The sequence below is a fragment of the Centropristis striata genome, chromosome 12 (genome assembly GCF_030273125.1).
Source record: "Centropristis striata isolate RG_2023a ecotype Rhode Island chromosome 12, C.striata_1.0, whole genome shotgun sequence".
Classification (NCBI taxonomy): domain Eukaryota; kingdom Metazoa; phylum Chordata; class Actinopteri; order Perciformes; family Serranidae; genus Centropristis; species Centropristis striata.
This window is the reverse complement of record NC_081528.1, coordinates 20,026,302-20,042,357: the sequence shown is the minus strand read 5'-3', so window position 1 is coordinate 20,042,357 and position 16,056 is coordinate 20,026,302. Positions and strand designations below refer to the sequence as shown.

General features: G+C 37.1%; 1 protein-coding gene across 2 annotated transcripts in view; it reads right to left on the bottom strand.

Annotated features, from left to right (window-relative positions):
* The window catches only part of pigg (phosphatidylinositol glycan anchor biosynthesis class G), a 127,222-nt gene that overhangs the window by 94,385 nt on the left and 16,781 nt on the right, over positions 1–16,056 (bottom strand). For both annotated transcript variants that reach the window (XM_059346139.1, XM_059346140.1), the window contains exons 4-5: positions 14,861–15,049; positions 4,911–5,049 (exon numbers count right to left, since the gene is read on the bottom strand). In XM_059346139.1, the coding sequence (XP_059202122.1) occupies positions 4,911–5,049; positions 14,861–15,049 (328 nt within the window). The remainder of the gene's footprint in view (positions 1–4,910; positions 5,050–14,860; positions 15,050–16,056) is intronic.

The following is a 16,056-nucleotide window of genomic DNA, read 5'->3' as shown; positions in this document are numbered from 1 at the left end:
CATTTAATACAAAGTCATTGGAGAGTGATGGATAGTTTTCCCCTCCAGTGGGGGCGGGGCTTTAGTGTGCTCTGTGTCTATTAAGGCAATATTTATGTCATTTGGACGAAGCTTTGTGTTCTGATCCTCTGTCCTGTGGGAGTGAAGCAGTAGTGAATAGAGATGCTGTTTTGTTAAGATGGAGTATGGACTAAAGATAAATTCAGAGACTCAGGTCAGGCAGTATAGAATATCTACAGCACTGAGAGAGTAATGTACTTAACATTTATATATTAATGTTACGTTCTATAGTGCCCAGTTTGTCTCATCAGCTGGAAAATCTCTAGCTCAGCAATGTAGTAGTCAGATGACGTTACATTAAACATCACATTTACAAACTAACTAACACGTGTTAACCCTTGTGTGGTCTTCACTTTCTGTATACACCACTTGTCCTAAGGGTAAAAAATAACCCACCTTCACTAAACCCCTCAAATAAAGCAGCTTGATTGAATTTTAAAACCAAAATCTATTTTGCATGAAGAAACAACCTGTCATTCATCACAAACGTTGTAATTATCGAGGTTTTCCCTCTTTACACTGCAGAAAAACTTTTTTATTACAGCTCACCTGTCATAATTGGTTTACTGTTTTAACAAAATATTGCTAGAGGTGCTGCATAGGTGTAAACATATTTTTTTAGCAAGCATGCATGTGTACATTCCCGCATGCTTGGTTTTTCAGTTTTTTCTGGTATGAAAATCATTTTATAGCTGCCGGGTCAAAAACCACTACAATAAAGATTTGTACCCAGTAGGTGAACAACTTTCATGGAAATAAGAACAATGACAATGCTTTACTTTTTCTCATGTTGTGATTATTCTAATAACTAATAATAAATATTATTACTAATACTACTAATAATAATAATACATTGAATTTATATGGCGCTTTTCTAAACACTCAAAGCCACTTAACGGGGAATAAATAAATAAACGGTGAAAAAAAAAATATATATATATATATTTTCTTGGAAAAGTCATTGAATTTCAAGTTGAAAAACGATCATTAAGGAGCTTTCCTCCACTGTTAAACACAGTGGCGGGTCATTTTTGACCCATAAGACAACACAAGGGTTAATTGCTTCACATAGTACCTTTAAAATCTTCTCACGTCAGTAGGCTGGAATTACTGACTCTATCGATTAAGGTATGAAAACATTGTTGCATAGGTTACTGTGGTGGTTGCACCATTGCTGCTGTGTGTTTTGAGGCTGGGATGTTATAAACCTTATCCATTTTATATCATTGGCTTTCGGTTTTGACTGCAATACAGTTTATTACAGCTTCCTAAAGAAAGCGAGGACGCTGAGGTAAACAATGACTGTATGGCCTCTTCTACCTACACTGTGTGATTAAAGTGGCAGTGCCTCTCAGGATCCTCCCAGCACTGTTGACTAAATGTTCTGCCAATCTGCAGTAAGTGCGCAGTTTTTCTCAATGATGCATTCAGATTAAAAAGTGAAGCTCAGGTACTGAGCCACTAATGGACTCTGATCCACTGCAGCATGTTCTAATGAAAAACAACAGGCAGTGGAGCTTCCTACTAATGACCCATCATCCTCACCATGTTAAAAATAACCACTTATACTGATGAGGACACTGAACTGCTACATTAAATAGAACACATTTCCATGTCAACATATGTACTTCTGAGGCAGTATAAATAGAAAGTCATAAAGAAAAGAAATTACTTTTTCTTTGTGATTATTTAATTAGGTGCCTCAGAGTTTCATCTTTATAGGAAGCTTTAAGTGGCATAAAGATGAAGTTTTGGTCATGTATTTTATGTGTTTTGCTGTTCTTAGATGAAGGTCTCCAGAGGTCTGGACTTAAAGGTAGTTATATTTCTCAACCAGCGTCTTATTATGAGCCATGGGATCTACAGGAACAAACTGCTTTTTACTATAGTAAGACCAGTTAAGGTTTTTCAGATTAGAGTTTTCTGCATTTCTTTTCCTTTCAGGTCTTCTCATTGGTTTCAAAGGTACAATGTGTAAGATATGGCCAGAACATTATGAACAGAATGTAAAGAGGTACAGTTTTGTGGTATCAAAGACGTCTCATATAGTGCTGTAGGGCTGGGCAATATGGCCCAAAACTCATATCCCAGTATTTTTTTTTATATTAAATATACTTTGTAAAATTGGTCTTTTGTAATAATTTTTTTTGAGACACTGCTTCATTAAATGTAAACCATAATCACTATAATTAGAAGAAATTAAATAAATTAAGACATGAAATGTTTCATTCTGTGTGTTTTGAATTGAATTACTGGCATAATAATAATACATGTATATATATATATATATATATACATATATACATATATATATATTCATATATATACACATATATATATACATACATATATACATAAGGATGGGTACCGTTCACATTTGAACCGATACGGTACCGATACCCGGTACCTGGGAATCGGTATCGGTACTCAACGGTACCAATTTTCGGTACTTTTGCGTTTGAAAATATAAACTTTAAAAAATATATCAAAACAATATAAAATCCAGGATGAGCAGTGCTTTATTGTTGAGTGAACGTGCATTTTGTAACATGAAGGTTGCAGTGTTATCAAAGAATGCAGAGGAGCGCTCTCAGGTGGCAAGTGCACGGAGAAAAAAAAAAAAAAAAAAAAAGGTTGCAAGTGCACGTGTGATTTGTTGTGATGACGTCGTAGCTGTGCGGCACAGCACCGGTCAGACAGTATTGTGGGCACGGCATGGGTGGAATAAACAAAGTTGAGTCGGGCTGCTCTGTGAACATATCGAGGATGACGCAGGAGTCTGATGGATTTAATTTAAGCGAGGCAGTTTGGAATAAAGTGGCAGGTAATATTCCTGAGTTGAAGATTGGAGTTTTAGCGCAGGACCAGAGATGCAGCAGCTAGCTGCTAGCTGTTAATGACTGATCTACAGAAGAATGGAGAAAGCAAACGGAGTAAGGAAGGTCCAATCTGGAGGCAGACGAAGGCCAAGCCCGGGTAGAGACATTGGAGAGATAGCAGCTAGCACGAGCAGGCCTAGAGCCGGGCTGTTCGTCTCTGCGCCGGGTTGGAAGAGGGCAGCAGCTAGTGGCTAGTGGCCGCGGTGAGCAGACAGGACTAGACGAGGAGGTAAATAAAAAAATAGTGCGATCGTCAGCACGTTTGTTAATCAAGACGTTAAATGAAAACAGGTTGAAATCAATTATCAGTTTAAAGGTAACGCCGTTAAGGTACCGAAACATGGTACCGTTTGATTTTACTTGAATCGGTACTCGGTAGTACCGACGGAATTCGGTCGGTACCTATAAAAGTACCGAATTCGGTACCCATCCCTATATATACATACATATATGTATGTATATATGTATATATATGTATGTATATATATATGTGTATATATATGTATATATACATATATATACACACACATATATATATACATATATACATATACATATATACGCACATATATACATATACATATATATATACACATATACATACATACATATATATACATATATACATACATACATATATACATACATATATATATACATATATACATACATATATATATACATATATACATACATATATATACATATATAGACATACATATATACATATATATTCATATATAGACATACATATATATATGTATGTCTATATATGAATATATATGTATATATGTATATGTATATATGTATGTATATATATGTATATATACATATATATACATACATATATACATATACATATATACATATACATATATATATACACATATATATATATACATATATATATATATATATATATATATATATATATATGCTGATGCTGCCCCCTATGTGTTTGAGGTGTTACACATTGCACCTTTAAAGTGGATGCCACTCAGTTAGGAGAAAGTGATATCTCGCTTTGTGAATTTTGAATCAGATGACAGATTTTTTGTTGTTTGTTTGCTAAATAAATAATGATCAACAACCACATGACAGCTGTATTATGTTTGTATTCCATGTATGTTTTAGTCTTTACTTTAACTTACTTTACTACACCACAGACTGAAACCAGCTCTAAATAGTCTAAATAGGTGCTGCACGATACACTTTACTTAAGAAACTGTGTTAGCCTCTTTAAATTTCCATGTGAATGAATCACAGTCCACCTCATTAATGAATAATGGAGTTAATTCAACAGACTCTGGTTGTATTCCATTGAAGAGAACAGAGAATCTGGCATTTGCTTCCTTCCCCCTTCTGCGATTGGTGAAACTTTTTGAATTTGGAAGCATTGAAAAAAAACGACTGGTAGGCAAGTGATTCAAGCTGTTGGCACCACAGGAGGCACAGAGTGCAAGCAGAACCACCAGTTCTGTAGCAACAAATCAAGTGTAGCTGATTAATTAGCATCAATGGTCTATAAATAAAAAAAAACCTATGCAAGAAAAGATCTCAAAAATAGACTTGGCAGAGAAAGAAGCAATTATCACGATCACACTTTCACACCTAACCACATTCATCACTGGAATAAAAAGTTATACTCTGGGAGTCTCGAGATGACATCACTCCTCACGACGGAAAGGAATAGAAAGTTGAAAGAAAATGTTTCCCCTGCAAGTCCTGTTTACAAGTTTAGTTAGATTTTTGATTGTCAGTGATGAACAGAAGACATTCACTGCAGCAGGATGGACGAGTGGACGGAGACAGCGCCTTAACTAGACAGTCCAAAACCATGTCACACATTTATTCATAAGCCTGCATGCTGGCAGGGTGTAGTCGTAATAAGATCACTGGCCCCCGCCAAACAGAATCTCTTCGATTTAATCTGCAGCCCTCAGCTTCTTTAGGCAACATTAGACAGTTTACCTTTTCTTTTGAAGGCCGGACTTATGAGCACCAGGGGCGTATTGACTTCTGGCTCCGAGGAGCCTCCGTGACTGCCGGTCTCCGACATGCCGTGGTCTCCGCATAGCACCAGCAGGTAGGGCAAGGATCCCTCTGCCTCCTGAGAGAAACAAACACCAAGGTTAATGGACTCCCACTGTATGTGATCTGGGAGAGCAAAACCTCAAAGCTCCAAGATGTGAATAATTCAAACTTGGCACCGAAATGGAAAAAGAAACAAACATCCAGTTTGGAAAAACAGAGAAATATCATAACATGACAGCTGCTGGGTTGATAGACTGCTTCAACGGATGTTTTTGATGTTATTATGTTGAAGACAATTAATAACAGCAGAGAAGGAAGGTGTTAATCCCTTGTGTATCACTTGAAGTCCATCAGAGAAAAGGGACAAAAATCACACCAATACACATAAAAACCGCTATAAGATAATATACTTATATTATTTTCAAATTTGACTGAGGCAAAATGTACTGATTATAACTACCAAATAATCATTAATATTAAGGATATTTTAACCCTTTAAATTAGTTTGTTGACATAATGCCACTGTTTATTTAGTTTTTCTGGTAAACAACACAAAAACTAGAAGAATTATTCTTCTGAATTATTGTCTGTATACTTAATGCTATGATATGTCAGTGATTAGCAACCACATTCATTTTGATGTATTTTTATTTTTTTGTGCAGTGTCAGATTAATAAAAACTCCCACTTGTTACCTTAGAGGACAAAAATGACCCTTCTCTAAAGCCGCTATAAAAAATATACATTATTATTCTTTTTTTATTCAATTTTTTTTATCAGTCCTGATCATAACAACAAATATTCATTAATGTTTAGAATTGTTAACCATTTAAATGCCAGCTTGTTTACATCATACCAGTGTTGTTTTTTTTATTTAATATATATATATATATATACAATTTAAAATGCAAGGGGGGGATACCTTTATCTTTATTTTTTTTATTTTCTTTGCTTTCTTAAAATGTTTTCCTTTTTTCTAATATTGAAATATTTCCTTTATACTAAATGTTAGGGATGGTTTCTCTCACAGTCTGGAATATATGCATTAAACACTGCAGTGCACCATGTTACAGCAGCACCTGATAAAACAGAATGCATGATTTTAAGATGTAATGGCAGTGGGATCAAAAAATGTGGTTTTAATAGGTTCCAATGGGGACATCTTTGTCCTCAAGGGTCTTAGTGTCTGTGTTCTGGATCCAAAGTTTACTGTAGACGTATTATAGGAGCTGAGATTGAAAGAAAAAACCTCAGACATTTGCCAAAACTCAGCCAAAATGATCCATAGAAGCCAAAACTGTCCCTTGCGAGGCACAAAAGTTAATTTATTTCTTGAGAAAAGGAAGTCATGACAAAGACTTCCTGGCACACGTTCGCTCCATCTCCAGACTGGAAAAATACAATAAGAGCAGCAAACAAACACAGTATGACCAACTTTGATCAGACTCGGTTCCTCCCTCAGTCATTCCCTTTCAACTAGACTCACGAGGAGCGTCCATTGACTAAGACTTCAACAAAGATGCCTTATGAGTCATAGCAGTGGGAGCTTGATTTTAAAACACGACTACAGATGTTAACAAAACAAAAGCCAAATCTTACCACACATTACAGTACTCTCAAAGGACTCCTCAGTTCTAACGTTGTATCAAAAAACAAATCAAAGACCAGAGACTTTTATTATTAAAGATTGAAAATGGTATTCTATTAAGCACGGAATAATAGACAGCCTGAAAGACAGAAAAAGCAACGACTGTTGAAAGGCTGAGATCAATTCTGCTTTTGTGTTTGGACGCCAAGTCAGATAAAACGCTACTTTTATCGAGGATGACTTTATCCAAACAGACACACAGAAAAGGCCAGTGTCAGCACAGTGATTATTTAGCCGTAGCTAAGCTAGTAAAATCGATCATGCTGTTTTGATTCTGTTACAATGTGACATAAAAACATGATGAATACATCGAGCCAACACTGCAGGTTGATGCCCGAGCCAAAGGGTGCCATTGTGCTCTCAGCTGACCCATTATATCTGTTACTCACTCAGCAAAGGAGGATCAAAAGACTTTCCTTCTGTCCCAGATTTTACCTCATGGATGCTTGTTAGAAATGCCATCGGACACAAGGGACCCAGAAAACACCTCAAGATCGCTACTTAACACCACTGAGCCAACACTGAGCAGCCACACTCCACTCCTGTCCTCCAGGATGAAGGCACCAGCGTGCCTCTATGGGAGACCTTTTTCACACTTCATAAGAACCAAGTATCCAATACACAAAGGTACCAATAGCTCATGCTAACTATGAACAAGCCAGAAAAAAACTTGCTTAAAACTCACTTAAAACACTTCCACAACGCCTGTGAAATGTATGATGTAATTTTTAGTAGGGCTGGGACTCAATAAAAAAAAAATCTAATTACTTAGAGGCTTTGTAATTAATCAATTGAAATGAATCGCATTTTAATCGCATATAAATATTTGACCTGAGAACAGTGAGAAGTAATTTTTTTCACATGGATTTTTAGTATACCATTGAATAATGACTGAATATATAAGCTTAAGCAACAAAAATATTGTTTATTTTTGTTCAAGTTCAACAGACCAGTGCAATTTTTGCCATTAAGTGTAGCAATAGCATATTTAGAAATAAAGTACATTTCATAAATTCAGGTAGGTAGACCTTCTGCAAACTATAATACTTTGTTTTTTAAGTAAAACACGATCCACGCTAGCTACCACACTAGCCGCTAGCTGCTATATGTTTTGCATTGAGGTGATACTTGAGGCTCGATGTGCTGCGGTGGTATGTGAATTCCTTGTTGCATAGCAACACAACCATGCTCTTATCGACGATTCCATACGTTGGTTTTTTTGTAACTAAATGTCCCATCATCCACCGGGCCAACCAAAGCGGTTTGATCAGCTTCTTCCTTCATGTTCACTGTGGTTTGTTGTTGTCTGAACTCATGAACGCTAGTTGGTGCTCCAGTATAATCGGTCCGCCTGAAACTCATCCAGTGAGAAACGTTCAGCGGTGCAAAAATAAGTGTGATTAAAATGCGTACATTTTTGTGTAATTAATTAATCTTGATTAACGCGTTAAAGTCCCGGCCCTATTTTTTAGACTCAACGACAGACTCTGTCATCTCATCCCAATTTCTTTACCCACTCACGAAAACAACACGAGAGGAAAACAACTTAGAAAGGGAAAGAAACGGAAACTGAAATGTACAAGTCTTAGCGTGACCATTAAAGGCCCACAGACTTGGAATGAGTTTGGGAGGACGATAAATGAGTCTCTGAGCATCTCTGTCTATCTTTTAAAAAAATTAAAACAAAAACTACTGTTGAAATATGTGTAGCTCCAGCCTGGGTCACTGTGTTTTGTCTTGCTGTACTGATGTCTGATGTTTTTTGTCATTGTGTTTAAACTGTAGACTATTTGTACTTATGTAATGACTATTGGGCATAGGTATAGGAATCAGGTAGAAATAGGAATTATTATTTTAGTTTTTTTTCTTAATTATATTGTATTGTTACTTTGTTGTTCCGGGGTTCCATTTATAAACTATTGATAGCTTTTGGGGTTACCCTTTTTACAAGATCATGTTTTGCTGTATATTATGATTTGAAATTTTCATTTGGATTTTAAAATGATTTGTAAATAAATAAAAATGAATGAATGAAATAAATTATTGGTTTTCATTTCCACTCTTCCATCCCAAACAAAGGTACATTACTTTTGCAGTTGCCATGGGGTATATGGAAAGCTCAGCTAATCAACTTAACTTGTAAATTTTTCCACATATTTGTGTTTAGAAAAAGGCCTGCAACAATAGGTCATACATCAAAGTGCAGACGTCCCTTAGCTTGGCTGCTTATTAAAGTACTGAATACTGAATAGCAGCACAAATGCAAACTGAACTGACAATTCAATTGTATAAAAATGTATTGTAACAATACATGTTTTTGTATTATTAATAGTACTAAACAGAACCTAGTATATGAACATATTTGTAAGGCGTAAAGTACATTTACTCAAATACTGTACTTAAGTAGAATTTTGAGGTACTTGTACTTTACTTAAGTATTTCCATTTTATGTAATTTTATACTTCTATTCCACTACATTTTGAGGCAAATATTGCACTTTTTAAATTTTTCAGGTCGAGATTTAACATAAAAAAACATGATCAATTTAAAGTGATTAGACTTTTTTTTTAATTAAACCTCATGACAGTATATAGTTGAAATGAGCTCTATCTTGAGGAAATAAAATGATGATCAATACAAATAATGTAATCATATATTTAGAATATATAAAACAATCTGGGTCCGTTCTGCATAACGAGTACTTTTACTTTTGATACTTTAGGTACATTTTGATGCTGATACTTTTGTACTTTTACTTCAGTAAGTTTTGAATGCAGGACTTTTACTTGTAGTGGAGTAATTTCACAGTGTGGTGTTAGTACGTTTACTGAAATAAGAGATCTGAATACTTCTTCTACCTTTCTTCTAATAGCTCCTCTGATACAGTAGAGCTGGGGTGGTATGTCAGACAAAACAAGAAACCACTGCTGTAAATTGTACATTCACTTTAAAGAAGGACTCAATAACAGGATAATATTCATGTCTTCTGTTGGCACAGAATATATCAGGAAAAAGAGAAATTTAAAAAAGAGACACAGAGAGTGAGAGACACATTTGAAACATTTCATTTATCTCTCTTATGAAATACACCGCTCAGATTACACGCCGCTCCACAGGTCAGCTTTAAGAAGTTTTGCACTTCAAACAGCAAAAGCAGCGGCCCAACCTTAAAATCTAAAAAATCCAGCAGAGAAGATTGAGGCCACGCGATCTCCATTAACACAAAGGTCTGATGGAGGTCTTTATGACCAGGAGGTCCTGTTTTTCCAATCATGTTTTAATGGAGAGTTTTTGCGTGTGTCCACTCTGCAGGTAAAGCATGCCTCTGCCCCTAATACCAACTCAGTGAAATAGTCTGCTCGCATCACATTACAGCAGAAACTTTGAGGGCTGTCATGTGGATACTAACCTGCTTTTTCTACGGTGGCCCTGAGAGCTCATAGTGCTGCAACTTAAGAAAACAAATGCAAACACACAAAACACAAGCAAATTAAAAAACATCTTTATCAGTCAGAAAACACAAGAACAGCATTTAGAGAAAGCGCTGCAAGGCCACAACACAACACAACTTTCCAGAGGACACTTAAAACTGATGCACATGTCTGGACACGCATGTAATATAAGTACGTTTTTTCAAGATAATGATAATTTCACGTTATAACCTTCATAGCGTGTTAACGTTAGCGGCCGATTGATAGCATGCTAATGTTAGCGGCCGATCAAAGCGTGCCAACATTAGCCGGTGATTGATAGTATCCCAAGATCTACTCGGTGCCATTGAGAGAGACCAACTAGAACGTGTCTCATTCATTTTTTGATATGTTTAACTGCAATGGGATCGATACGGGCTAACAGGCTAGTGGGCCACGTTAAAGCATGAAAATATCATTATCATGAAATAATGTGATAATTTAACATTATAATGTGAAATTATCATTATCTTGATATAACATGATAATATTACATGCATGTCCAGACGTGTGTATCACTTTTAAGTGTCCTCTGGAAACACTTCTGTTGTGTTGTGGTCTATTTGCAGCGCTTTTTCTTATTGTGTTGTGGTCTTTGCATCGCATTTTCTAAATGCTGCGCTTGTGTTGTCACATTGATGAAGATGTTTTCTCAGTTTGCTTGTGTTTTGTGTATTTGCATTTGTTGTCTTAAGTTGCAGCGCTGTGAGCTCTCAGGGCCACCGTATTTTTCTACTTTACTGTGCTGCAGCAGGAAACACCATTTCCTTACACTACTGAAGGATGCAGAAGCCAAAAAACAAGCAGCTCGGTGGTGCTGTCAAAGTCACTGAAAGTAGACATGTTAAAAGCATGTGCTGATCAGAAAAAAACAGTTGTTTTTGTCGAAGCTTCTAAGGTATCCAGCGGGACCCCACTGGGCTGTGTCTATATTTAGGTCACATTGCTGCTGAAGAAAAGAACAGCCTCAGCTTTCACTAATGTGACTGAAGCAAGACTTTCAAACACATTTTATTCAAAGGGCTCACTGGGAGCACATATGAGGCTGCTATTGCCCAGACACAAAGATGTCTCCATGAGCCTGCTGAGACAGGATTTAACAAGACAGAATTAACAACTTTGGGGATGTGGTGAAATGTTGCATCCACATTTCCAGACATAACCCTTAACTGTGTGGTTTGCAAAAAGGAAAAAGTTTACGAGCGGATCTGCATTTGGCCTCTCATCTCTTTTCTGCTATATCAGAGATGAAAAGAGAATGAGAGAGAAGAGGCAGATTGCAGGCTGGTGTTGACATGACCTCGCAATCTAAACACAAGCTACACGGCTGAATGACAACGAAACAATGGCCATTAACAGCACACACACGGCACGGAGACAATATGCATGCACAGCTGTCAGAGCGCACAGAGAAAACAATGCCACAAGACTTGCACACTGATTAAAGACGAAATTAAAGATAACAGAAAAGCTTAACAGTTTATTAAATCTCTGTGGTTGCTGCACGAGATAATATAATAACTGCTGGATACATAGCAAATTATCTGTGTAATTAAATGACCGTCCAAACACTGATGGTGCTAAAAATCCCCTGATAGCATCACATTAATATATTAACTATTGATCATTACTTCATATTTGCATATTTCATTTATTTACTTCATAATGACATTGACTACTATTATAATAACCATCAGAGATTTAAAAAAAAATGCTATTTAAAAGTTGAAGTGTCGTGTTGAGTTGAACGCATTTTAATAGAGAGAAACAGATGTTGACTAGCAACAATTAAAGCAGCAGCCCGGCCACTGAGAGCAAATCACTCAAGTTATCTTGGATTAAAAACCAGGAGACGAGCTGGTAGCGCAGAATACAGTCAGTAAATAATATGCAGGTACAATCTGGAAAGCCTTTTGAAGATATTCATGAAAATAAACCCAGTTTCTATGGTGGCCCTGAAGTGCAAACCACACCAGCAATTCACTTATTATGGTGAATTGCTGGCATGTTGTGGTGAATTCCTGGCGTGTTGTGTGAATGGCTGGTGTGTTGTGATGAATTGCTGGCGCGTTGTGGTGAATTGCTGGTGTGTTGTGGTGAATTGCTGGTGTGTTGTGTGAATTGCTGGTGTGTTGTGTAAATTGCTGGCATGTTGTAGTGAATTGCTGGTGTGTTGTGTGAATTGCTGGTGTGTTGTGTGAATTGCTGGCGTGTTGTGATTAATTGCTGGTGTGTTGTGATTAATTGCTGGTGTGTTGTGGTGAGTTGTTGGCGTTTTGTGTGACTTGCTGGTATGTTGTGTGAATTGCTGACGTGTTGTGATGAATTGCTGGTGTGTTGTGATGAATTGCTGGTGTGTTGTGATGAATTGCTGGGGTGTTGTGATGAATTGCTGGTGTGTTGTGATGAATTGCTGGTGTTTTGTGTGAATTGCTGGTGTGTTGTGATGAATTGCTGGTGTGCTGTGTGAATTGCTGGTGTGTTGTGATGAATTGCTGGTGTGTTGTGTGAATTGCCGTTCTGGTTTGCACTTCAGGGCCACCGTAAATTTCAGACTTTTGACTATTAGCAACAGCTCAGCCTGTAACGATTACACATTATTAAGGACAATATATTTCCCCAGAAACTATCACAATAAACGATAGTATCATTGTATCAATCTCGTTTTAATTCCATAACGATATTGGAGCATACTAACTACATCCTTTTCCACAGCAATGAAATTTTAAATCTCAAGAATATTAAACATTGGAATTCAATTCAATTCAATTCAATTCAAACAACTTTATTAATCCCACAAGAGGATATTCATTTTGAGCAGCAGGTTGTCGTGGTTCATACGGCCCACATGGCCCATAACAAATAGTCAATACATAAATAGTCGACACAGCACACATCAGACAACATGGAGCTTAGAATGGACACATTGGAAAAAATAAATAAATAGATAGATAAAAATAAATAAAAACCCTATGAAGAATTTAAAAGTCTTAGTGCAAGGGGGACGAATGTGGAAAGGAAATATTAAAACATCCTAGATGAATAAAACATGACTAAAATATAAAAATAAAATAGACTCTCGGGCTCTGTTGACAGGAATTGCACTAAGATAAACATTATGTATTATATTATTTTATATTATAAATAACATATAAACAGCTGGAATGGCTGCTTGAATGAGCTGCTTTTTCGGCAATTCGTACTGCCTGTCAAACATTTACAGCATTACTTTAAACACAACAAAAAAAAGCACAAAAAGTCTGCCTTACAACGCTGTTAGAAGTTGATGGATTAATGGTCCATTAAATGTCAAAAATAGTATGAATGTCAATCACAATTTTGAAGCTCGATGTGACCAAATCGCTTGTTTTGTCTGACCAAAACTACAAAACATGAATATATTTTGTTCTCTAACCCTTCAGACAAAGAAAAGTTGCAAACTATCACTACTGATGCTGGAACTGGTAAATATTTGTCATTGGCAATGATTATTCAACTATCAAAATATGAACTTTTTTTCCCCTGTCAACTAACTAAAGGTTTCAGCTTAATTGATATGCCATAAATGCTGGCAAAGAGTTACCTCTTTACACATTAAGCATACTCTGAGAAAAATAACTTTTCACTTTCCACCTGACAGATGTAAGGCCAGCATTCACTCTCCTTTTAGCTCGGCTTTGGTCGTCTCCTCCTTTGGGGAGTAGTCTGGCTCATCAGTTGCTAAATGCTCCACCACATTTACTAGTTTGTTGCACAAATGCAATGAAATGTGTATCTTCCTCACAATAAGCAACCCCTCTCACATTACACAAAGTCATTTGAACCTTTGTTATTGTAAAAAAAAATATTAATTAGAGCACCTTTAAAAGACAAAATTAAAATTTTAAGAACTTTTATGACACTTTAGCCGTGTTTCTGCTAGGGGGAAAAGTGGTCACCGGGAAAGTCCCCCTCTGTGTCACACTCTCAAAAGTCCTCTCACTCTGCATGTGTCTCCACTACAAGTTAGCCCCCAGAGGGATTTAGAGACTCCGGAGGTGACGTATGGTTTTCACCGTCACTAACTGTGCACAACGTCAGCTGCTGAAAGCAGCATGGCTAATTATGCACAAAGAAGTCTCCGCTGATCATAAACATAGTGATTGTTAATTAACGGCATCGCTAACAGTGTGTCCGGTGCTTGTTGTAAACAAACAGAGATCGCTAAGTGAACACCTCCTGTAGCAGCAGCACATACACACTGTACTGCTACAGAGCTAACTGTAGCTAACTGCCGCTAACGGCGGCTCTTCTTAACAAGCCGGCCTCCGGCTCATTGGCGGCTCATTAAGAAGAGTAAGAAGGAGTCGCTGGATTTGTCTCCAGTCGCTTTCTTGAAAAATAGTCACTAAGGGGGTCTGAAAAGTCACTAAATTCGGCAACAAAGTCACTAAGTTGGGAACACTGCTTTACCATCTTTTACAAATGGCGTGTGTTGTTGCCATGTAGAGTACTACGTCACATCCCGCTTAGCTATCTACCCAATCGGTAACCAGGGGAGAAAAAGACCCTGCTCTTCAACAGGGACGGAAAAGGTCCCGACAAAAGCTGGCTCCGGACTGCTCGTATTCAAATTAGGGGCTTTTAGGCGAGTGAAACCCGCTTCATTTGGAAACAAGACAAACTGCAACAAATTTCACACTGCAGGAATAAAATCTCAGAAAATAAAATCTTAAACAGAACATGGAAATGCACCACGGCATATAAATAGAGATTTGGATCAGTAATTACCTTTGGAATGAGGGCGCTGTGAATCTTTTTCAGGATGTCATCCATCTCCAGTAGTTTGGGCTGGATGAGAGAACTGTGGGGTCCACTGATGTGACCGATGTGGTCGAGGCCCAGGTAGTGGAGGATCAGGATGTCCCAGTCGTCTCTCTTTAGGGTGCTATCCAAGTGACGGGTCACATTGTTGTCAACCTACGTGGGAGACATGATGCGTCAGAGATACACATTTACTGATCTACAGGATTTCAACTGATATCCAATTTAGGTTGATATTATTCAAAATCTCCCCCTAGAGCAAACAAACTTAGCTGAGAGGAGCTTCATCCAAAGCTGTGATAGAGTCTGATGATTATCTGATTATCATCAGGCAAATATTACACTACATTTGTAGCTGTGGCATACGGAGCTAATTGAAGAGCAGCTTTTGTGTGATCTCATCTCTGTGCCTCCCTGGTAGCTCAGCTGCCTTCATCTCTCTAATGCTGATCACTTGGCCTCTTAGATAATGCAATGACTGAGTCCTTTACAAACACACAGAGCAGATCCCACACAACAGACACATAAGCTACAGCTTAAAGGTATAATATGCCATTTTTGCATTACATCTTATACACAAGTGATCAAAAGTTTGGGGTCACCCAGAAAATGTCTGTGTTGTTGTTGTTTTATTCATTAAATGAGCTACAAAATGAATCAAAAATATAGTATAAAGATATTGACAAGGGTAGAAATAATAATTTTAGCCTGTACAAATCGCCAACTTTACCTCTAGATACTCACCCAGCCTGATAGAGGATCATTTGATTGCTTCCCAAATCAGCACAAACAGTTCTGAGTTGTGCTAACATAATGTCCAGGTGTTTTAATGGTCAATTAGTGATGGTTGCGGACAATATATAATAGATATTTCATAAGAGAATCAGCCATTTACAGCTTTACCACTCATTTAGCACATTAACAATGTCTAGACTGCATGTCTGTTATTTAAAATTTTTTTTTTTTTGCTTTTCTTTCAAAAATAAAGACATTTCTATGTGACCCCAAACCTTTAATTTGGGGTCACATAGTTGTAATTGTATTATCCCTAATGTATCCAACAATATTCAACCCCAGAGAAATCTGTGTTACACTTGGTCACCTGTCAAAGGTGTCACATTTAGCTCCTCTAGTTGCTTTAACTTCCATGAAAACACAGGAAA